At 48.7% G+C, this 22,691-nt stretch overlaps 7 protein-coding genes across 7 annotated transcripts; 2 read left to right on the forward strand and 5 right to left on the reverse strand.

The window, feature by feature from the left end:
• Nucleotides 1–818: 818 nt before the first annotated feature.
• N7516_006226 (uncharacterized protein) lies at nucleotides 819–1,208 on the reverse strand (the record flags this gene model as incomplete). Its single annotated transcript, XM_057218946.1, has 1 exon — nucleotides 819–1,208. The coding sequence occupies one exon, from the start codon at nucleotides 1,206–1,208 to the stop codon at nucleotides 819–821; it is 390 nt and encodes a 129-aa protein (XP_057073037.1).
• A 2,547-nt stretch (nucleotides 1,209–3,755) lies between these two features.
• Nucleotides 3,756–4,040, reverse strand: N7516_006227 (uncharacterized protein; the record flags this gene model as incomplete). The annotated part of the gene is made up of 1 exon (XM_057218947.1): nucleotides 3,756–4,040. The coding sequence occupies one exon, from the start codon at nucleotides 4,038–4,040 to the stop codon at nucleotides 3,756–3,758; it is 285 nt and encodes a 94-aa protein (XP_057073038.1).
• Nucleotides 4,041–6,496: 2,456 nt separating this feature from the next.
• Nucleotides 6,497–8,402, reverse strand: N7516_006228 (uncharacterized protein; the record flags this gene model as incomplete). The annotated part of the gene is made up of 3 exons (XM_057218948.1): nucleotides 6,497–7,428; nucleotides 7,483–8,096; nucleotides 8,176–8,402. 3 exons carry the CDS (start codon nucleotides 8,400–8,402, stop codon nucleotides 6,497–6,499), a joined length of 1,773 nt encoding a protein of 590 aa, XP_057073039.1.
• A 1,011-nt stretch (nucleotides 8,403–9,413) lies between these two features.
• sidH (enoyl-CoA hydratase/isomerase family protein) lies at nucleotides 9,414–10,295 on the reverse strand (the record flags this gene model as incomplete). Its single annotated transcript, XM_057218949.1, has 2 exons — nucleotides 9,414–10,003; nucleotides 10,067–10,295. The coding sequence occupies 2 exons, from the start codon at nucleotides 10,293–10,295 to the stop codon at nucleotides 9,414–9,416; spliced, it is 819 nt and encodes a 272-aa protein (XP_057073040.1).
• A 679-nt stretch (nucleotides 10,296–10,974) lies between these two features.
• On the reverse strand, nucleotides 10,975–14,818 carry N7516_006230 (uncharacterized protein; the record flags this gene model as incomplete). Its single annotated transcript, XM_057218950.1, has 2 exons — nucleotides 10,975–13,440; nucleotides 13,688–14,818. The coding sequence occupies 2 exons, from the start codon at nucleotides 14,816–14,818 to the stop codon at nucleotides 10,975–10,977; spliced, it is 3,597 nt and encodes a 1,198-aa protein (XP_057073041.1).
• Nucleotides 14,819–15,972: 1,154 nt separating this feature from the next.
• On the forward strand, nucleotides 15,973–17,386 carry N7516_006231 (GNAT family N-acetyltransferase; the record flags this gene model as incomplete). Its single annotated transcript, XM_057218951.1, has 2 exons — nucleotides 15,973–16,953; nucleotides 17,015–17,386. 2 exons carry the CDS (start codon nucleotides 15,973–15,975, stop codon nucleotides 17,384–17,386), a joined length of 1,353 nt encoding a protein of 450 aa, XP_057073042.1.
• Nucleotides 17,387–18,443: 1,057 nt separating this feature from the next.
• Nucleotides 18,444–22,440, forward strand: N7516_006232 (ABC transporter ATP-binding protein; the record flags this gene model as incomplete). Its single annotated transcript, XM_057218952.1, has 2 exons — nucleotides 18,444–19,377; nucleotides 19,430–22,440. The coding sequence occupies 2 exons, from the start codon at nucleotides 18,444–18,446 to the stop codon at nucleotides 22,438–22,440; spliced, it is 3,945 nt and encodes a 1,314-aa protein (XP_057073043.1).
• Between the last annotated feature and the right edge of the window lie 251 nt (nucleotides 22,441–22,691).

Consider the following 22,691-nt stretch of genomic DNA (forward strand, 5'->3'; position numbering starts at 1 on the left):
AACACTGGATACTTGAACCACGCAGCGGCTGTGCTTCAATCACATCACTTATTACATGGATTTCCCTGCTCCGTGGATATAGCCATTTTTCTACCTATACCCAAGTCCGTCTGTGACTACGTATTTTATATTCATTCCCACTATTTGTTGTTTTAGTGTCGATTTCGCATTAATTCGTGATTGATTTGACACCCAACCTAATATCTAGCCCAGCTAGATCTTGTTCTCAGTCTCTTTTTTCTTTCTCACCACCCCACTCACAAATGAGAGATAGCAGTGAGGAATGTTGCTATCATGGTGGCATAACACGCCACAACACCAGGATTAATATGACTAAATTTACCCTAGATCAGCCTCCTGGATTGTCTGTTTGAGTGAAAAGTAGCGGCTATCTGAAAGTAATGCCAGAATTCTTACGCAATACAGCAAAACTCATATAAAGGTGATCAGAAACTGATCGAGATCTGATTGAAAAGCAAAAAATAATTGAGATGATTGTAATTTTCTCACCATACCCCATCCGTCACACCACACAGGTATTCCATGCACTGGAAGGGTCTGTGTAGTGAAGATTGTAGCACAAACATCGGTTCTACCTTGGTTCGTCGCACATGCGTGGTCCAACCCACACATGCTGTATCCGCCATGCTGCGAGTAGACTGCTTGGTCATAGATCCCCCTTCGTAAAGCAAGACGTAGGATACTTCCTGGATGATTTGCGTGTGTGGCAAGTTGCCGGACAATTGTAGGTAGCCGGCCAAAAGTAATGACCCATCGCTTGATTGTATTATGTGCGGCGATTATCTCGAACTGGAGTCCTAGGATGACACAGTTCGGATAGTCTGCTTGCGCGGCAAATTGCTGGACGCTGACGCAGGTCGGTTCCACGGGTTTGTAAATGTTGAGTCCGAGTATGTGGAAGTTTTGGGCTGTGGGTGGAGAAGGGCAGGAGGAGCAGATGGTGGCCGTTCTTCATCCTCAATCCTATTCTTTGGTGTCTCAAAAGAAGGGCGAGGCGACGATACCTCCAGACTGAGAGAGTGAAGTGAAAGTGAGGGAATTGTGATGGAAAGTCGGCTCTCTCTCTCTCGCCGGCGCTGGTTTGCCTGTCCCACAAGAGTCTCGCCGTTAGAACACAGCGTGGGGGCTTTAGACTTGACAGCTCGAAGGGCCCGGCTATCAGTGCGGTTTGCACATTCGACAAGCATCTCATATAGGGAGTCGAGAAGATCTCTCTCCCTGGAGTTGATAGGTCGAGCTCTAAGTATGGGAGAGTGGGAAGAGCTGCCCGACTCAGTAGAGATGGTTGGAACCGGCAATAAGTTTGGCGAGATAAGGTCCTTCGTAGGTTCTTTGACCGAATCATCACCTTCAGCTGAGCCAGAAGAGACCTGCGACAGCGCTCCATTTGCAACTACCTTGCTCTTCCTTTTGTGGTTCTTCCGCTCCCTCTGGTTGATAGTGATGACTGATATACTAGATGGGCTCTCATTCTCCTTAAGTAGGCTTTTTGTAGCCAGTCTGTCACAGTCGTCTTTATGAATTTGGTTGCCTGTATTACCGGAAGGAGGATGTGATACAACGCCGTGATCGGGCTTATGAGAAAGTATGTCAGTTATACAATCTTCAAAAAAAGTAGATATATCAATACCTACCTTCTCTAGAAGAACCTGCCGCCGATTAAGCAAGATATCCTTGCATCTGGCTGCTTCGACCTCAAGATAGAAGTGGGCCCTTTTATGCCACCCGATGACATACTTGAGCTCCGAAATCCTCACAGGGGTAACATCACTGAGGGCAATATCGACCGGCCTCGCAAGTCGCAAGGCATTAGGAATGTTTTCGATCAAAGGCAAGCCCACTTCTTCTCGGAACAGGTTGATTCGAGCCAGTGTAGGTAGGTTGTCGCAGTTGCTATGGAGGCCGTTCCGAAATCATCATCCTTGATCCTCCATTGAATATATGATATACCAAAGGATTATCTCTAGCTCACTGTAGCCTTAGTTCATGGTGGAATACTTGTTTGCATTAACCAAGAACAAGTTTAGTCAACCTTGGAAGGTTGTACAGGTTCATGTACCATGAGTCCACTGGTAGGGGTCAATATGATTCAGATTTACATGAGTGAATGTGTATTGTTACTGGTAAGAACATCTACAACCCTTGAAATAAAGAGAAAGAGAAAGAGAAGGGGAAGGGAGAGGTGTTACGAGCCAAGACTTTGATTGAAAGAGTGCATTAAACTAGAAAAGCAAAGATGGGGAGAAGAGAGAAAGACGCAGAAAGAGAATCCAGAGGGGTTGATATACAAACAAAGAACGCAAGCAAACAACGGAAGAACGATCTTGACATGTGACAAAGCATGTGTCAAAGCATGTGATGATTGTCAATCGTGACAGGGGGAGGGGGAGAAGGAGGGGACAGGAGTGAATGATAATAGTTTGACATGAATGAGAATAGACAGAGCCCACAAAGCATCAAGCACTGAATGCAGCAGTCACAAACGGACTGTGAAAGAAGGAACCTTCAAGAAAAGAGAATGCCCTCAGAGAATTCCTCAGGCAACAGAGCGCTGTCTCTGTAAGATAGGTTCCAAAAATTGGCTCAAAGAGCACGGTTTTGAGCTCACAGGAAGTGGAGACTCCAGGAAATTACAGTCTGTATCCACAGAGGTCGCGAGGGGAACAAGTCGACATGCTTCGTGTCTAGACTAGAGCCGAAGCCCCAGTCTATTGGCAGACTAACCTGGACCGCGGCACTTGCCCGGAGTCAGGAGAAAGGTTTTGAGCTCACAGGAAGCGGAGACTCCAGGATATTACAGTCTGTATCCGCAGAGGTCGCGAGGGGAACAAGTCGACATGCTTCGTGTCTAGACTAGAGCCGAAGCCCCAGTCTATTGGCAGACTAACCTGGACCGCGGCACTTGCCCGGAGTCAGGAGAAAGGTTTTGAGCTCACAGGAAGCGGAGACTCCAGGATATTACAGTCTGTATCCGCAGAGGTCGCGAGGGGAACAAGTCGACATGCTTCGTGTCTAGACTAGAGCCGAAGCCCCAGTCTATTGGCAGACTAACCTGGACCGCATCACTTACCTGGAGTCAGGAACCACGATGTGCAATGTGGACCCAGGGTGTTGAAGAAGGAAGAAAAAAAAAGGAGAGAGAAATGGGGGAAGGGGGTATTTATACCTTCCCAGTGGCTGAAGACAAACGGGGAAAGTGCAAACGGTGCCCATTGTCACGATCGACAATTATCACATGCTTCATCACATGTCAAGATCGTTCTTTGTTTGCTTTCTTCCTTTGTTTGATGAAGTGCTACTATGCCTAATTGGGCATGCCTACTAAGCCTATTTGGGAAAGGGTCTGATGTTTGCATTGTTCCTATGTTTGCAGAGATCCAGCACTATATCAACCCCTCTGGATCTCTCCCTGCATCTTTCTTCTCTTCTTCTTTTCTTCCCATCTTTGCTTTTCTCGTTTAATGCACTCTTTCATTCAAAGGCTTGGCTCGTAACACTCATCACCCAAAAAGGGAAGGAACCTGAGGCATCTACGTGTCTACTAGGCGGCTTTAGGCATCAATTACTTCCGTATGTTATATTGCCAACTTGAGATTATTACATACCTTACATATGTATTCATCTTATTACATTCATCTTGTAGGACATCTGCATACTGTCTCCTCTAGGCACAAGACTCGCCATCATCACATCCTCCTTCCCCTACCTGTGATTAGGTAGAGTAACCAGAGAGTCTAGCCCATCTGGCCTTGTAAAGCTTGCATCTTGTGGGCCAAACTTCCATATTCCACACATGGATTGATGAGGCTTTCAGTGGGTTCTTCCGACAAAATAAAGAATGGATTAAGGTAATCAAACTGCGCATGGATCCATGGAATATCCTGCATGGACTTCCTGCACAAGGTGTCATGGAATTCTTTGATAGTTGTCTCAGTCATGGAAAGATGCATCTTAATCATTATTAAGTCGGCATATACGTCACCCTCTCGGGCGGCGATGCAGGAGGGCGGAGGGGCCATATTGGTTGATCTCAAACGAGACGGTAAACGACGAGAGACGATGAGAGACGAAAGAGACATTTGATGGGACTGTTTACAAAATTTGGCCTGAAGGTAATCTTATTAAGAGGAGACTTGGTTAATCTTGAAAGCGAAGAGCCAAATAGAAGACAAAGCACGTAGTGGAGGAAGCACTAGCACAAAAGGACACGCACTCGATGAAGTCGGAAAGTTTTTATTGAGATCAATTAGTGTCGCAACAAAATTGTAAAATGCTCTGTGTCTGGATAGACTGTGAAGCAGAAAAGTGAAAGAAGAGACAGAAGAGACAGAAGCCTAGAGTAAAGAGAAGTAAGAAGCGACAGATGTATAACAACGATAGAAGCACTCTGATTTGGGGCAGAGAACTGATTATAATTTCTCGCTATTGAGCTTACGATTATTTGCCCAACATCGCCATGGCGATCATGCTTCGCGTCCGGGTCCCATAGCAGCATATCAAACACTACAGATTTAGAAGTCACAATAGGGAAACGGTAGCAATTTGCACTGCACACATGATTATCCTTCATGAAAAAGCTTGGATCATGTCTCATAGCCTGCTATGGTGGCTGGATATACGCCCTCTCAACAATGAGGCCAAGCATTTGAGGGCTTTGCGGTCACGTGCAACAACTGCGTGGTACATAATTAGGTCATTGGGGATTGCTTCCAGGCAAGGTAGAGAGAAAACAATATCAATAGTAAGATATGCCCAGCATAAATATCATCAATGCCTCTCCTCCGTTCTCTCCTATGAGACAAATATATATCTCAGTGCCCTCTACTGTTCTATCGTTTATATAGCGTCTTCATTCCTCATTACGGGCGTTGTTGCGAGCGAGGCGTCGCTAGAGATACATTCCAGGTAAAAGAGAGTGATAACTACAAGTGCTTAAGAGGGCTCGAACTGTGGAGGTATATCGCTAGAGAACTATACCTGTTCCTGATGCCTTCCAAGCCAACTACCCGGCTTGAATCCCAAGTCTTTATCAAGACATGTCACATAACTATCCACTAGGGATTATAGAAACTGCTACCTGACGTTCAATGGGATTCAGGCTCAGGGGCAAGAATCATCCGATAGGTCATCCAACAAGGCTTCATTCTTTTTACCAGGCAGTCGAACCCATGCTACCAGGTTGCTCCTTTTTGAAGTACGTAATGGATATAGTGCAGAGGTGTTATTAGATTAAGTCGGCAAAGTCCGGACATCCACAGGGGACCATGTGCTACCATTTGGCGGGCCATGTGTCTGAATATCCACCGAAGGGCCTTCGGATCAGATAAAAGCGCCACAGTACGCTAGAAGAACCCAGACAAGTAGATCAATCTAATCAGATAATCAGACAAATTATCAGATTCGATAGTTACCATTCGGAACGTTTACAGAAAGGAAACCGAGAAGCATCCGACTAGCCCGAGGCACGCGGCCATACCCACTCAGCAATGTGGTAGAAGCTCGGCTTGTATTGCCATAGGAGGAAATGTTCCTGGGAGATCAATCAGTCCGGAGTCCGAACCCAGCTGCCAGGTTATTATCGCTATGCTAATTGAAACGATGTGGATCGAAATCTTCAGCTATATGTGACCAGGCCGGTTTGAGCCGAAAGGAAGGGGGTTTACTGGGATGCCATCGGGTTTCAGCTCGGGGAGACTCGTAAAAAGTTCCGGGAGACTTGTCAAAATCACTTACATAACTTATAATTTTCGAGTCTCCTTCTGCTCCGAGAGTAGAGGGATGCAAAGACGGCAAAGGCGCAACTGGAAAAAAAAGTTATCAGATCTTTTTGGTTCCTGGTTCCACCTTAGAGTGGATGAGCTCTAGTCAAACGTGGATCTGTTCAGATGACACTCGGCTTTTTACTCCGGAAACTATTAAGGTAGGTACAGACCATAACTAGTGATGTGTAGTTAACTATGTATTATTTAGTTAAAGAAAATGGACACAGATTTTTAGATACATATATTACGTACATACTTACTAGCGGTATGTTTTGTAACTTATTTAAAGTACCAAAATACAAAATACATTACTACATACCATACCGCTGTTCTTTCGGTAAACGAAAACAAACACTAAGCGAGCTGCAGGTCCACGGGTCGCTGAAAACTCGGCGTAGGCTCCTGCGATTCTTGGCGTATAATGCCAAGAGTGGAATAAACATCCGATGATGCGTCGCAGCATATGTTATTAACATGCCTCAAAAGGTCGTTTCCAAGAGGGCTTTACAGATTACAAGAATAGAAAAATTGGTTCGGATAGTCATAACATTCCGCATTCAGATCGTTATTTAAAAATTCACTAAGTTACAAAAAGCAAAGCCGGTCGATAACCGCCCGAGGGCAGGCAGCTAGTCGTATTTTGGATATAATAGGAAATGGGTCATAAACAATGTTGTTGTCGAAAATTATCTTCAAATGCGAAGGCAAACACCTTAGAAGACGGTACCCTTGACTTGAGCAACCTTCTTCAGGTCGATGTCGCGGATCATGAGGGACCAGAAGATGCAGAGACCCATGAGACCGGTGCCAACAGCAAGCATTCTTGTCTGAGAATAGGCATAAGCTTCCTGAATAGCCAGTCTCGCGGCAGATCCAACGGGGTAGGATATCTGCTGGGCAAGATCTTCATAAATTAAATCGATCTCTCCCATTACAGACTGTGGAAGCCTCGTCTCAAGGGCCTTGTGGAAAGTGTTGGTCCAGATTGCGGCACAAATGGTAGAACCAGCAGCATTGCCGACAGTACCCACGACGTTCAGCAGAGCAAGGACAGTTGCGACGTGCTGGTGGTCGGCGGCAGCCAAGATAGCAAGCTGCTCAACAATGATGAAGACAGATCCACCAATAGAGATGAAAATCTGGCACATAACAAGATAACCAACGGATTGGTTGGGACGGCGGAAGTGAATCATCAATCCCTGGGCAAAGATGTACAGCGGAACCGCAATGTAGAGAGTCCACTTGAAGCGGCCAGTCCTGCGAATGATGTAACCGACTCCAAGCAAAAGGAAGCCGGAGACAACGTCGAAAGTGTTGCTAACGTAACCAGCCTCGGAGATGCTGAGGTTATTGACTACCTGCAAAAAGGATGTATAGTAGTTGTTCCAGCAGTAGTAAGAGAGCTGGTATGTCGCGTCGAGCAAGCATGCACCAATGATAGTTCGATCAGTCAATAGACTGAAGTTGAACATCGGGGTGGGAGCAAAGCGGAACTCCCAAATGAGGAAGACGCCAAGCATAACAAATCCGAGCACGATCATCGCAATGATGTAGCCTGATGCCCAGCCGTTAGGAGCGTAAGTAGAAATGCTGAAAGGAAGGAGGAAGATCGTAAGGCCGATAGAGAACACCAAAACACCAAACACTGTGCAAGTTAGTATTTTGCAAGGGCAAACGCTTTGGAAAGCTTTTTACTCACAGTCAAACTCCTTGGTATAGTACCAAATGCTTTGGAGGAAAGTCCGGCCGCTAGGCTCTTTGACAACGAGACCATTCTTCTCGGCCTTCTTCAGGTTGGCCTTCAGGATGAAGTAAAGAGGGGAGGCAACAATGGGGAAGATTATGGAGAAGGCACCAAAGGCCCATCTCCAGCTAATGTCCTCGTAGAAGCCCTCCGCAGCCTTGGGGCCAGCGAACGCTGTGATGATGTATGGCGAGGAGGTGAAAGCGTAAGCCAAACCTCGATTCTTGAGCTTGGAAATATCGGCGGTGATGACATCCACACAGTATGTCATACCTCCAAATCCAATGCTGTAGAAGACGTAGGCAGCGCAGAACGTGGGAAGGTTGTTGCACACAGCCATGAGAATCAGACCGAGCGTAGCAAACACGGTCATGGCCAGGAAGCCTTCTGCACGGCCCCAAACGTCCATAACCTTGGCAGTGGGGATATACACTGCGGCTGTCATGGCGTCTGCGACAATATAGATGACATTGAGTAGGGAATGGCTCTCGAAGTCACTGGTGACATAGCTGAGCAAACTGTAGTTGATCGTGGATTGCATCGCATTGACGAAGTACAAGAACCAGATGCTATTGGCGATACATGTTAGTGAACAAGTCGGTTTGCACGGGTTGATCGCCCCGTCAATGTAAAAAGACAAGGGCTTACTTTACAAAGACCGCGATGAGCATGGTCCTCGTCCAGGTCAAAGTCACAGCCTCGACATTTTTGACACCCTGCTGTAGATCTTCTGTAGGAACCTCAAGATCTTCCTTGTTGGGTAAAACACCGGCCTCGGTGGTCATTTCGCTCTTTTTTTCGCCATCAGTGGGCACATCGGCTTGAGTAATAGACTCCTGGGTCGATGACCGCCGGGAGAGGATCCGCATACCCATGATGATTTGGAGATCTGAAAATATAAAAAGTAGGTTGATGGAACTCAGAAAAGCCACTGAGCCCAAGGGAATCCATGTCCTTATAGTAAATTTAACCTCTGGTTATCAGTGCTCTAGATCCAGCGCTTAATAAAAAATACCGAACTCGGTAGATTAGTACAATCATGGAAGACTAATGCAAGCCAAGAAGTGAAAAATGAACCAGTAAGAAGAGTCTTGGCAACGTCCTAGTGTTAATTCAGTGGGTAATAATCAAGTAGTCGACCTCTTTTTCTCCCTCATTAGACTTTTTTTTAGGTCGGCCATGTGTGGGTAGCCCGCTTGGGGCATTGATCAGAATGTGATATTCCAAAGACAGAATCTAATCAGATTGCATGAATAATAGGTTTTGCAGATAGATGCACCTAAGGCAATGTTAGCCGATGATAGAACTGTTTGAAGCCTCCGATTGAGGCATATAATACGTGAGCCGATCTTGGCATATCTTGGCACACATGGTGGAATTGTCCCACCGCGACAAAAGCCAAAAAAAGAAATAAGAAAACACAAATATTAATGAATTAGATTGGGTCAGTGCGTCTAGGTATCATGGCCAGCACTAAAAGCTGCTAAACGTACGAGATCCGTGCGGATTCACCCCGTTGTACTCCGTAGGTACTAGAGATATATAAGATGTGTGCAGTGGTATTATACGGATTTCAACGAAACAGACATCTAGATTAGATAGATCTATGTATTTCCCTGGGTATTCTGGTGAATGCACACACACCTCTTCCTCTACCTAGTTTAGAGTGCTTACTTGCTTACCACGTGGAACACGTGCATTCTATTTTGCACCCAAACATCGAAGAAAAGTTCAAAGAAAAATTACATTAATTACGTCGCGTTCCAAGGTTGCATTTTAATCAGATAAGTACATGTCCCACCATCAACCATGGCACCGCCATCCGATGGTGGAAACTGGTTGCGCCACCAATCTGATTACGGAGTTACGGTAATGTGAGTGGACTCTCACAATTTCGAATTCTTCCAGCTTGGTGACCGTTTCTCCACAAACGCCTGGATGCCTTCGGCAAAGTTAGGACCCCCAACCAACTGAGGATACCATTGATCCGCCAGATCTGATACAGTATCCTCTACACTGCCAGCTTCCCAGCTCATCCGAACACCCAGACGGCCAACAATAAGGGAATCGGGACTGTTTTTGCACATGACCTCGGCAACTTGGACTGCTGCTCGGGCAACATCGGCCGGTGAATCCACCACTTGACTGATCAGACCCCAATCATGTAATGTGGCGGCGCTCACGTTCCTGCCTGTGAGCACGAGATCCATCGTGCGTTGTAGCCCAATGGTGCGGGTCAATCGCGGCAAACATCCGGCAACTGGCACGATTCCACGCTTCACTTCCGGAAGGGAGAAAACGGCTGAGGATGAAGCTAAGATAAGATCGCAATTTGCCACCATCTCAAAGCCTCCACCCATGCAAATGCCGTTTACAGCGGCAATGATCGGTTTCTTACCGGTCCGGCGAGGTAATCCGGCCAGGCCTGGCGCGGACATGTCATTGACGACACCAGCTTTGTTCATAGCGTTCCATTCTGTTCACTTCAGAGTCAGTCTTTGACTTTGATATTTTTAGTGGCAGAAGAGAAGAAACCCACCTCCTAGATCAGCTCCTGTACAGAAGGCTCGACCGGCACCGGTGATTATGGCGACCCATAAGCTTTCATCTTCATCAAACTGGTCCCAGATCTTGGCAATCTCTCGACTTGTAGTTTTGTCGATGCAATTTAGCTTGTCCGGTCTATTGATTGTGACCTGGACAACCCGGTCATGCGGAAAAGAGATAAAGAAATTCTCATGATTCAAGGGTCCTGATCGTAAAGACATGATGAATTGTGAAGCAGAATATGCAGTGTATTGTGACTAACTTCAACTTTAGTCTTTGACTTTATATTTCCTTTTTCCTCTTGGGCCAATCTGTGGATTATGTATTGTAGGGGGAAGCTCGGTCGCAAAAAGCTTCCACGGAACCTCGGAACTAACCAGAATAAGGCGATATCGGTATGTATGTTGTCCGTACAAACATACATATCATACATACTCCGTACAATATTGTATGTTGAAAATAACAGACTCGACGATCCTCGAAATAAAATTTCCGCTTTAGGACTCACCCCTTGCCGCTCTTTGCTCACTGAGTAAAACTAAGCACGCCCCGGAGTATTACATAATCATCAAACCCCCATCGCTCACTGAGCATCACCTGATCATTACATAAACATAAATAGTCCACGGGTTATCTCGAGGGCAGTTATTCAGATCTACCATTTTAATTTTTAATTAACACATTGCCCAGGTGGGCACTGTTGGTTATTAATATACTAGTATTTTGGATATTTGGGGCTTACCTAGGTATTAATATTTCGTGACAGATGTGACCTTCCTCTTTTCTCGACCGTGTCAGAGACGGTTTGCGTATCACCTTGTAGCCGAGTAGCTGTTCTAAAGCGTATACGGAGACAGATTATGCAATATGATAAGGCATCATAATAACAAAGATCTGAATCTACAAAACAATCCAGTTAACGTCCACAGATTTACACCTGGGCAGATATTCCCCATCCCCCACCGAGGTCAGCACATGGAGATTCCCGATTTTGATCATCTTCTCCGGCTTTGAAGAGTCCCCACTACCGGCGGCCTTCAATAACAAACCATCCCATTGTCCGGGTCGGTACCGGAGATGAATAGCATAGTATGTCCCACGCACTCCGTAGATCTCCGGGATGAGCTGTTTAATCCAGTACCGGAGATCCCCATGGTACATGCTCCCTTGGGGTTGGAAGTGCTCCCGTTCAACAATATGTTCAGGCACCGGCATACTCAAATCGACAGAGCATTTCATATACTTGATATCGCCATAGTCGCTATTGGATGAGAAGAGGATCTCCACCTCCGGTAGGAACACTGCCCCGTCGCCGTGGACCTCCCACGTCGATACGGACGGATGGTCCGCTGTCTCTAAGCGCGGCACACACAGGCGTCGCGGCTCGGATATCCGGGCCCGGAAGGGGAGCATAGTGCCCCGGACTACGTCCTCAGCATTCATATCGTTGACGGGCGGGTAATCCGACAGAACGGAGCTGATGAAGAAGCTAGAGCCCATATTGCGCGCGACCTCCTGTACGAAGGCAAGAGGGTACTGGTCGAAGACGAAGCCCGGTTTGTTGGGCTGGCGCTGCTCCGGCATGGCAGTGGCGGAGTTGTACCATTCTGTCATGCCGAGGACGGACATGATCGCCTGCGCACGGCTGTGGCTGCAGTATCGGCTGGTCGCTAGGAAGAGGATCTGCTCTCGCTTGAGCTCGTGGAGGTTGTCCATTCCTGTGCGATGGAGGAGGTCGAGTACTTCGTGAAAGCCTGGGTGGACGAGGGGCTTCCAGCACTCGAGAAGCTGGTCTGGCGGGGTAGTTAGATCGTCAAGTTCCCATCTGAGTGTGTCTTTTACTCGTTCAGCGAGGGAGACGAGCGTGTTGAAGGCGACGAGGGCCCCGTTGTCGCCTACCGTGAGGAGATCGAGGTTCTTGTTGCAGATCCAGATGTCAGGGCGCAGGCACACTTCCTGCAGCGTCCACAGGGAGCTGAACCAGGGCAGGGTGGCCATGTCCGGCGAGAACAGCCCCGTGGCCTGGAGCTGGTCGTGCACTTCACACGGCGGGATACGTATGGAAGACTCGTCCCCATCCGAGAACTGGAGATCCAGATATATGGAGGACATCCACTGGATGGCGCTGCGCATGCCGTCCCAGGACTCCGGGGCGGAGTCGGTATTCCACCAAGCAATGGCGTGTTTAGCGCCCTTGAAGATGGATGCCTGGCTCGCAACCTCCGTCCGCATGGCCTGCCGCAGCTGCTCGTCAAGCTCCTCCCCGCAGCCCTCCTGCGGAATGCAAACCAGATCAAACCAGATATAGGGTGTATCCGTGGGAATCTGCGCCAGGATATCTGGTAGTCGCTCGACATCGAACAGTGAGTTCCGCGGGATCAGCCACGGCACGCGCGATTTCATATCAACCCCAGGCTGATCGCGTTGCCGCCACCTGCCCCAGGTGTGACTGATGGCTGTATACGGGACGTCGAACTCGTATTCGTCGCACAGCGAGAAGAATTCCACGGTTCTCCGCTCTTTCACATCCCACAAGTAAAGCGGGAACCCGCGGATCTCTCCCAGCCAGGGGCAGGAGTCGATACTGGAGCCGACACTGCAGCGAGGATCCAGCCCGGGTAGGTCGCTGCTCCCCAGGACCCGTCTCCCTGCGCGCCAGACCGGGGAACTCTCTGACCGGTGAGCGAGATAACTCTCGCCATCTGGGGAGTATGGTACTTGAGCTGGCTGTTGGGTGTGGCTTCGCGGGGAGCAAGCTTCAATCGCAATGGTTAGACAAGCATCTCCCCGCGCCAAGACCCGTCGGAGGTTCACCAGCTCGTCGCCGCTTCGGTGTATTACGAAGTTCTCGAATTCAGCGTTGAACAGCGTTGCCACGGACTTGTTGTAGACGCAGTTGAAGCGGAGTTTGTACAGGATCCCACCGGCCTGGTGGATCGTCTCGCGCTCTCCGTGGGTTTGTGGGTAGAAGTGAGACTCGTCGTCGCCAAAGAGGTCGTCGTAATTATCATCGTACTCTTCTTCTGCTTCGTCCACAATACATACTCGGGAACACGCCGCCCACCATTTCCAGAGAATGCAAAATGATCGTTCCTGCCCCGGGGTAAGATGTTGTCGCAGTCTTTCAGCACGATCATCATTAAACGCCGTGATGACCGTCCCGTCAGGGCTTTTTACACTGTCGACCGCGCCCTGCTCCAGAGCCAGTCGATACATAATCGAGAAACACCTGCTGTACCCGTCTCCCATGCCCATGTCCTCGCCGTAGACCACCTGCATCAACGTGGCGAGGGGGTATCCCTTGTCCCTCTTGGGGCTGCGTACGGGCACCCAGTCATCAGGGCTCATGCTGTTATGCTGACTTTTCTGTCTAATATTAGTGTAAATAATAGCAAGACGCTGGTAGTCGTGTTTATTAGACGAGCGACGAGGTCAGAAGCGGGGTTATATATTAGAAAACTAAGCGAGCGTGCTGTTCTGCTATTGGCTGTGCTTCTGCTAGTACGAGTTCAGATTTATTGATGCAGATGGAACGAATATAAGAAAGAAAAAAGGCTAATCCTCAGTTGCACTGAAGACATCACTGCAGCCAAACCAACGACTACCGTCTCACCAACCGCTCCAAACAATCCATCCCCTCCTGATGCCGCGCATGATACGTCGCAATAAGACTAACTTTCACCGTCTCAGCCCCATTCCTCTTCTCCCCAAAAAGAATCGCCGGCCGATCCACCAGATAATTAGCGATCCTAGATTCCGTGCTCGTGTCCCGTCCAAACGACGTGTAGCGGACGATATGCATCGTCATGACAATGTATAGCTGGTAACAGGTCCACGCGTACTGAACCAGAGGCGGCATCCAGAGAGTCGAGGCCAGCAATCCTAGCGGAAATAGAGCGGCGAAAAGCGCTATAATGCACAGCTGGAGAATCTCCCGGGTTCGGTTCCGGACTGGGTGGCCGTAGTGTCGGAAGAACTGCTGCACGAGGGCTGAGGGACCTGTGAACAGCATGAGGTTGCCGCCTTGAGATTGGGGGAAGTGCAGGACAAAATCACGAGGTGATTCGGCTTTGGTGGTCGGCGTGGTTGACGGCGATGAGATGGAAGAGGAGATAGGGGCGAGGGGCTCGCGGTCAAGGGCGAAGAAGGCGCCCAGGAGGCGGAGGAGCAGCGGGGCTAGCCAGATGAGACACCAGAGTGATCGTCCGATGGCGTAGATCACGACAAAGATAATGATGCCGGAGAGCTCGGCGATGAAGATGCTGAGGTAAACGTGTAAGCCTGGTCGGCCGCAGTTCTCGCGCACAAACGCTATCTGCGAGGCTTTATCTTCTGCCGTTGCTGGAGTGAAGATGAGGTGGTAGACGGCGACTTTCGCTCGTAAGGGGATGCGGCCATTGTCGGCGGACGGGAGGATCCCCTTCTCGATGGCAGCGCCCGAAGCTAGTCCTGCCAATTTTTCGGCGGGTAGAGGCATGTAATGAAGAGCTCGCGCCCACATGCAGTTACGGGCTGCGCGGGGCTCGGAACTAGCAGTACCGGGAATGGTGTAGGTCCAGTCCGTTTGATCAAAGAACGAAGTGCCCAGCATGTGGCCTTCGTGGGCGCCCTTCAAGAGACCTCGGGCGTTGGCGATATCGAAGGTGCTCAGAGCGGCTTTGTGCAAAGGACCCCCATGGGCATCAGGAGAGCCAGGGTTGGGATGGATCGAAGTGTGATGTGGGAGAATGATCGCTGGGGCCATAATAACGACGAAAACCAGATGTCGGTGGCTGCCTCTGCTCCGATATAACCAAGCACCGCACCAAAGGCGCCAAAAACCCCGCCTTGATCGGACATATCGCCAAGCGAGATGATTTCTGGTAGCAAAGGGTTGTGGTCAGATCGAACTCACTCCTTTTGCCCAGACGGCCCGATCTATCATGGTAATGATCAAATCTGATGATATGGCCGAGTTTTGAGTTGGTCGGAGACCTGCTGAGCTGGCTAATTGGTGGGCGGGTCAGCGTGACAACGCTGACCTAGGCTTGCATGGGATTCAGCCGCAAGATGGGGTTGTCAAAAAATCCCGTCAGCCAACGGTCATTCCATGATGGCTAGTTATCATGTGATGGAAGTGTTCATGTAGAATCCGTCTTCCGATATATAATGGCCTTTGAATCAGGGACATGACAGTATACCAGTCAACATCATCCATGCCGGTTTGGTTCAGGTCCAAAAGCTTGCCAAGACGGGACTAGCTCTACCCAGCAGGAAGGCCAGTTCATAATGTACCTAGTATGTTGTAGGTAACTAGTTACGGCTAGTTACCTACCTAGGTACTTAGGTAGTCCTAGTTAACTAGGTAGACTTTGACCGCCGAGCGACTGTCAGGCCCCAAGGCTCCAACTACTGCGAGATACCTCAGGCATCCACACCGGGTACGATTAGGACCTAGTTAGTACAACATAAAAACACCTTCGAACTACCTAGGTAGCTACAAAAGCAAGCTTTGTCAATTAAAGCATTGCTTCGTACGAGATTGAGGAGCCCCCCGAGCCCGTTTAAATAGCGCGATAAACTAGGGTTTAAAGCCTACTAAATCACTATGTTGTATATAAGTGCTTACAGTGATCACCTGTGCTGTGAAATACTCAGCAGGAGCCCGAGTGCCCTCATAAAGCGGCGTTCCCCCCCGATCGGGAAATTCGTGACCGTGGCCTAAAATCCGATACATACACGTACATACGACATACGAGGAAGGATTCGACCTCGGTTACTAAGGTATGTCCTTGCTTGATCATCCTTAACCCTTTTAGGGTCTCACCTACATATAATCTGATTGCACAAGGCGGGGAACTCTCTCTTTTTTTTTTCTTACTCCGAAACTCCAATTCCTTCGCAATTCTTGATCCTACCATGATGATCGAGAAATCTACGACAATGGCCTCAAAATCACACCAGTATCCTTTGGTCAAGCTACCACACCCTTATCTGACCGCATATCGTGTGAACACCGTCGCTGGATCGACACCAGCTAAGCACAACTTGACACTTGATGAACAGCCCGCAAAGGGCCGGTCTTTGCCTGAACAACTACACTCAGACTCTCTTTCATGGCTTGACTTGACATTCATTCCCAAGACCGAGCAGCCACCAATCTCAGATAACACTCCCTGGGGTCGCGCGCGTCGCAGTCCCCAGACTGTCTTCCAGTGGTTAGGGAACAGCGCCCCTTCTTTGGGCCAAATTTGGAATGTGATCCACGCCATTTACCTCGGCCACCAAACAATCGAGTATTTCAGACTGACTCTGTCCGGCACAGGACAGGAAGTCATCTACAATGAACTTCTTACCACCGGATTGGCAATCAAGCACCCAAGAAACCTGCGGGACAGAGATAACAAGGCTTTGCAATTCGATGATTTGCTGATCCTCCGAAGCGCCTTCTGGCAAGGTGCTGCTTCTCCATTAGGCCCTCGTCCAATCTGGGTGGTCGGAGATGGTACAGACGGCCCCATCCGGGAGCCATTGTCTCAGTATCCTATCATGCCGGAGAACTACCAAATGACCAACAAGTTCCCCGAGGAGCCTGTATATACCCGCCACCCAACTCGCCGCCCCAAGCCGCACCCTGGATCCATTGCCTACAGTCGCTATATCCCAGAGATCAACGAGCACTTCTCACTCGAAGTCGTTGACTGGGAAAGTGCGGAGCACGTCCAACTGTTTAACAAGTGGCAAAATGACCCCCGTGTTGCTGCAGGCTGGAATGAGACTGGAACTATTGAACAGCATACCGAGTATCTGCGCAAGCTGCACTTCGATCCCCATGTCCTGTGCTTGTTCGGACGCTTCGATGATACCCGCTTCTCGTACTATGAGTTGTACTGGTCAAAGGTAAAATCCCTTCAATCGGTCGCGCTTTAGCCTGACATTTATACTTACACTTTGTCTACAGGAGGATCATTACGGCGCTCACTACGATGCTGGAGACTATGATCGCGGCCGTCACTCTCTTGTCGGCGATGCCAGCTTCCGAGGTGCACACCGCGTGAATGCATGGTACTCGAGCTGCATCCACTATGTCTTCTTGGATGATCCGCGGACTGCCAATGCTGTCGGCGAGCCCAAGGCCACCGGCGCGACCATCTTGTCCTACGAGAACGCGCAGGGACTCACAATTGGCAAGTACGTCGATCTCGGACATAAGCGATCCGTGCACTCGATTTGCAGTCGTGAAAAGTGGTTCCAGTTGTGTCCTTTATTCTGGGATGGTCGCGAGCGACCTTTGGAATCTGCTGATCGCGCCGCATGGAATGCCAAACTGTAAATTTGCTTTAGCTTTCTTGACTATTTCTTGACACTGATCGGCAAAGCTTACAATATTCAATGTACAAAATTTCATGACATTATTTTTTCTTTTTTTTTTTTGCCGTCATCCCGAGACAAGTGGGGTTAAATCATGTCGCTCCATAATCGAGCTTCCTTGTTGGGTCAGTTCCTCCCGGCAACGCGTTGTCTACTCCGCTTTGCCCCAATCAATCAGATAATCTTTCGGAAGTTTTGTTTGTTTTTTTTTTTTAAATTGCACGTTATGACGAGACCCACTTGGCTTAGTGTGTTGTATGTAATAAATAACCTTGGAGTGCATGTGTTCTTGTAGAATATTATTTTCGCACATTGGATATGCAAGTTATCAACCAATAAGCACAACAGTAACACCTAAACCGAATATTAAACAATAGGACATAGTTCAATATTGCTAGCGCTGAGAAAGAGTTTGGGGATAATTCATTGAGTTTTTCGTAATTTCCCATCTATCCACCACAGCCAGCAAAAGCAAAGAGCAAAAGATTTCCGCATTTTTCTTTTTTTTAACAAAATGAAATACACAGCGTATCTTCTGTGTATGTAAAATACAGTCCAATGGAAATAACATCTGTAATTCAACTGTATCTACCCGAACATACACGAACATACACGTATGGACGGTAGTGGGGAACCATGGTACAGTCTCCATTTTGATCTGATAACCCCCGTCCGTATAATTGAAATTCTTCAAGCTGCCCCCCCATTGTGGGTTGCATCTTAGGATCAACTCGCAAAACCGATGTCGGCTGATTGAAAAATCAGATCGGCATGTTAAACATCCGGAAATCCCCTGGAAATTTCCATCTTCACACTTGGCACACATCTTTATTTGGGTCCCAAGTCGCAACCCAGCTAAAGTCGCTTCACCGAATGGATTCACGCTAAGGAGTGGGTGCAATTTTCATGGTGACGCCACTTTCAAACTAGCAAAGGCGATAAATTGATCGCTTGTGAGAACTTAGCTTCTTCAACACTCAAACGTCAATCCCAGTGTTGAACGCCATTTTCGAGCCACTATGGGTTTCGGCAACCTTGCAGACTACCCAAGGCTGCTTGTGGCTGCCAATCCCTCGCGACTCGAATTGGGAACCCTCTTTGTTGGCCTGGCGTCTGCAATTGGATCGGGTGTCCCCTTTCCCATCATCGGTATCATATTCGGCCAACTGATCGATGATTTCAACTCAGTGACATGCGAGGAAACTGCTGGTTCCTCGACAGGGGATTCTAGCGATCAGGCCGATATTAATGGCAAAATTCTGCTGATCGTGTATCTGGGCATTGCTCAATTCGTTTTAATCTACCTTCATCTACTATGCTGGACTATGACCGGTGCGCGCCTGGCGCAGCGACTCCGCGAAAGATATCTCCAGAACCTGCTCCGACAAGAACCCTCCTTCTTTGATAACTTGCCCGCTGGAGAAGTTGCTTCTCGACTCAACACCGATATCCAAACAATTCGCTCCGGTACTGCTGAAAAGGTCGGAATCTGTATCTCGAGTTTCTCCTTTTTCGTCACCGCATACGTTGTTGCATTTATCAAAGACTCCATTCTTGCCGCGATGCTGCTTTCTTTGATCCCTGCATACTTCATCATGTCATTTGTTGGAAGTTACTATATCGAGAAATACACCGGACGCATGTCGGATTATGCTGCTTCCGCTGCGTCGATTGCTTCCGAGGCGCTGAACAACATTGTTGTGGTGCACGCCTTTGGTGCGAACGGTCGTCTAGAGGAGAAGTTCTCGAAAGCACTGAAGGACTCGGAAACCGAAGGATTGAAAAAGGCCAACGCCACTGGTATTCAGGCCGGTGTCTTGTATTTCGTCGCATACGGTGCGAACGGTCTTGCATTCTGGCAAGGAAGTAGGCAGATCGCCGCGGCAGTGCGCACTGAGTCGGCGGGTGCCACTGTCGGATCTGTTTTCACTGTTATCTTCGTCTTGGTTGAAGGTCAGTCTGGTTAATATCCTACTATGGAATACTTTACTAACATTAACCATAGCTACCTTGCTTCTGAGTCAAGTTGCACCTTTCATCCACTTGTTTACGCAGGCTGTTGCTTGTTACCACAAGCTGCGTGACGATATCGGGCGTCAATCCTTGATTGATGGATATTCTGATGAGGGCATCCGCCTTACCCAGGCGGAGGGTGGATTTGAGTTCAAGGACGTCTCTTTCATTTACCCCTCCAGGCCCGAGATCACCGTTCTTAACAAGATCAATCTCTCTATTGCCCCCAAGAAGCACACAGCCATTGTTGGCCTTTCTGGAAGTGGAAAGTCCACTATCGCAGGTTTGGTTATCCGCTTGTATGATGCCACCGAAGGTGAGATTACTTTCGATGGCCAGAATATCCGCGATGTCAATACCCGTGACCTGAGAGGATTCCTCAGTCTCGTGCAGCAGGAGCCCTCCCTTCTCGACCGATCCCTTTTGGAGAATATCGCACACGGCTTGGTAAACTCAAGCAAACCGGCCCATGCACACCTGAAGACGGCACTCCTCGGAACCGACCTCTCTGATCTAGCCACTGAAGTCAGAAATGGTCAGGATCTTATGACCGCAGCAGAGAGACGGGGCCCAGAAATTGTCGAAATCGTTCAATTAGCTCGGCAGGCTGCTGCACTTGCCGATGCGGATGGCTTTATTGAGGCATTGCAGTATGGGTACGCCACGATGGTTGGCTCCAGTGGTCGACTCATCAGTGGTGGTCAAAAGCAACGAGTCTCTCTTGCCCGTGCCCTTGTCAAGGATCCTGCTGTTCTCATTTTGGACGAAGCCACCGCTGCTCTGGATTCACGCAGTGAACAGCGTATCCAGCGGGCTATCAACAACATTTCAACCGGTCGAACTGTCATCACTATCGCTCATCGTTTGTCAACAATCACAAATGCCGATAAGATTGTCTGTATGCACAAGGGAGATATCTTGGAAGAGGGAAGTCACTCGGAGTTGATGGCTGGCAATGGACCTTACTCTGAGCTGGTCAAATTGCAGACTCTCGGAGCCGCATCGACTGGTACCACTACCAGCATTGAGAGCGTCAGCAAGTCCGATGCTACCTCAATCACCGAGGTCGAAAACGAGAAGGGCAGTGTTTCGAATGACCTCGAACCCTCAAAGGAAACTCGTGTCTCAACCACCGAAGCACCAGCCGGCGATTCCGAGGAAGCAGAAGACGAGGAAGAGCCTGACACCCCGGTCAAATCCGTGTGGGCTATCTGCAAGGGTTTTGCACCAGCCCTCAAGCCCCATTTGCTTGTCATTTTCGCTGCTCTTTTCGGTTCCAGCATGGTCGGCGGAGCCTTCTCTGGTGAAGCCGTTATTTTCGGAAACACAGTTGGAAGCTTGAACCCTTGTTTCAGTGCAGCCAGTATCAGCGAACGGGGTAACTTCTACGGTCTGATGTTCTTCGTTCTTGCCATCATCGAGTTCTTTGCAAACATCGTCAGCTGGGGAGGATTTGGACTAGTTTCTGAGAAGATAGTCTACAAAGTGCGAGTCTTGTCATTCCGGTCACTGTTTGAACAAGATCTCCAGTGGCATCAGTCTAACGGCCGCTCGCCTGCCTTGCTTCTGTCTTATATCACCAGAGATGGTAATGCCCTTGCTGGTATGAGCGGATCTGTCATTGGAACCCTGTTCTCTATCACCGTTAACCTCATCGCCGCCATTATTTTGACCCACATTATTGCCTGGAGAATTGCACTGGTCTGCCTAGCCCTTGTCCCCCTCCTGCTCGGAGCCGGTCTAATGGAGCTGATGGTCCTCGGTAAATTCGAGGAGCGTCATGAAAACGCCTACACCAAGTCTGTCGACATTGGCGTGGAAGCAGTTACCTCCATCAAGACAATCGCTTCTCTCTCCCTCGAAGAAAATACCCTAAAGACCTACCGTCGATCCCTGAAAGGACCCCGCAAGGAGACATTTATGGTTACCGTGCAGGCAAGTTTGTGGCAAGCCATGACCTACTTCCTGGGTAACATGGTGAATGCACTAGCATACTGGTGGGGTTCCAAGCAGATCATCAACGGCAACTACACTCAAACCCAGTTCCTCATTGTTGTCTTCTCTCTCTTGGTCAGTGCCCTGCTTTGGAGTCAGATGTTCGCGCTCGCACCCGAGCTTTCTGCCGCGCGATCGGCAATGTCCAGAATCCTTGGCCTGATCGAGATCGGCAAGGACAACATGAGCTCCCAGCTCACACCATCCAACAAGGATGTCGAGGCAATTGAAGAAAAGCCCACCTACAATTCTGGAAGCTCTGCTTCGAATGTGCAGCTCCGCGATGTCCACTTCTGCTACCCTGCCCGGCCAGACATGAAGGTGCTGAAGGGCTTGAATGTTGATATTCGTCCCGGCAAGTTCTGCGCCCTCGTTGGACCCAGTGGTGCTGGTAAATCGACCATCATCTCCCTGGTCGAACGCCTGTACACACCTGAATCTGGCTCTATCGTCATCGACGGTGTCGACGTGACCAAGACCTCAGACGTCTCCTTCCGTGACTGGATTTCCCTGGTGCCTCAAGACAGCGTTCTGTTTGAGGGAAGCATCGAATTCAATGTTGGTCTCGGTGCCAGGCCTGGCCACAATGTGACTCTTGAAGAAATCCAAGAGGCTTGCAAACTCGCGAACATCCACGATGTTATCACTTCATTGCCGGAGGGTTACCAAACCCTCTGTGGACCCAGTGGTAACCAGTTCTCTGGAGGTCAGAAGCAGAGATTGTCCATTGCTCGTGCTCTCGTTCGCAAACCCAAGCTTCTCATTCTTGATGAATCGACTAGTGCTTTGGACGCTGAATCCGAGAAGCTCTTGCAGGATGGTCTGGAGAAGGCCGCACGAGGAATCACTGTCATTGCTATTGCTCACCGTCTTCACACTATCCGGAAGGCCGATATCATTTTCTTGATTGATGGTGGTGTATGCACTGATTCTGGATCTCATGACGAGTTGCTTAAGCGATCCGACAGCTACCGAGCCAATGTCATGCACCAGACCGTGGCGACATAAAAAGATTTATAGATTCGATTTAAATTTCTAGTACTTGTTTAATATATATCCCAATTGTTTAATTTTTACCAGTGTTCTTATGCGATCCGCGGTAAAAATGGCCGATGTCTTTTCGTATCTAATACGAAGCCATAAATGTAGGATTTGGATATCTAAGTCCTTTGAGTCTGTAGAAACCACATATATTGGAATATAAAAGAAAAAATAACATAATTCGAAACCATCTCTAATCTATCTGCTTTATAAAAAGA

The sequence above is a fragment of the Penicillium verrucosum genome (genome assembly GCF_028828655.1).
Source record: "Penicillium verrucosum strain IBT 35672 chromosome Unknown utg000002l_segment0_segment0, whole genome shotgun sequence".
NCBI classification, from domain to species: domain Eukaryota; kingdom Fungi; phylum Ascomycota; class Eurotiomycetes; order Eurotiales; family Aspergillaceae; genus Penicillium; species Penicillium verrucosum.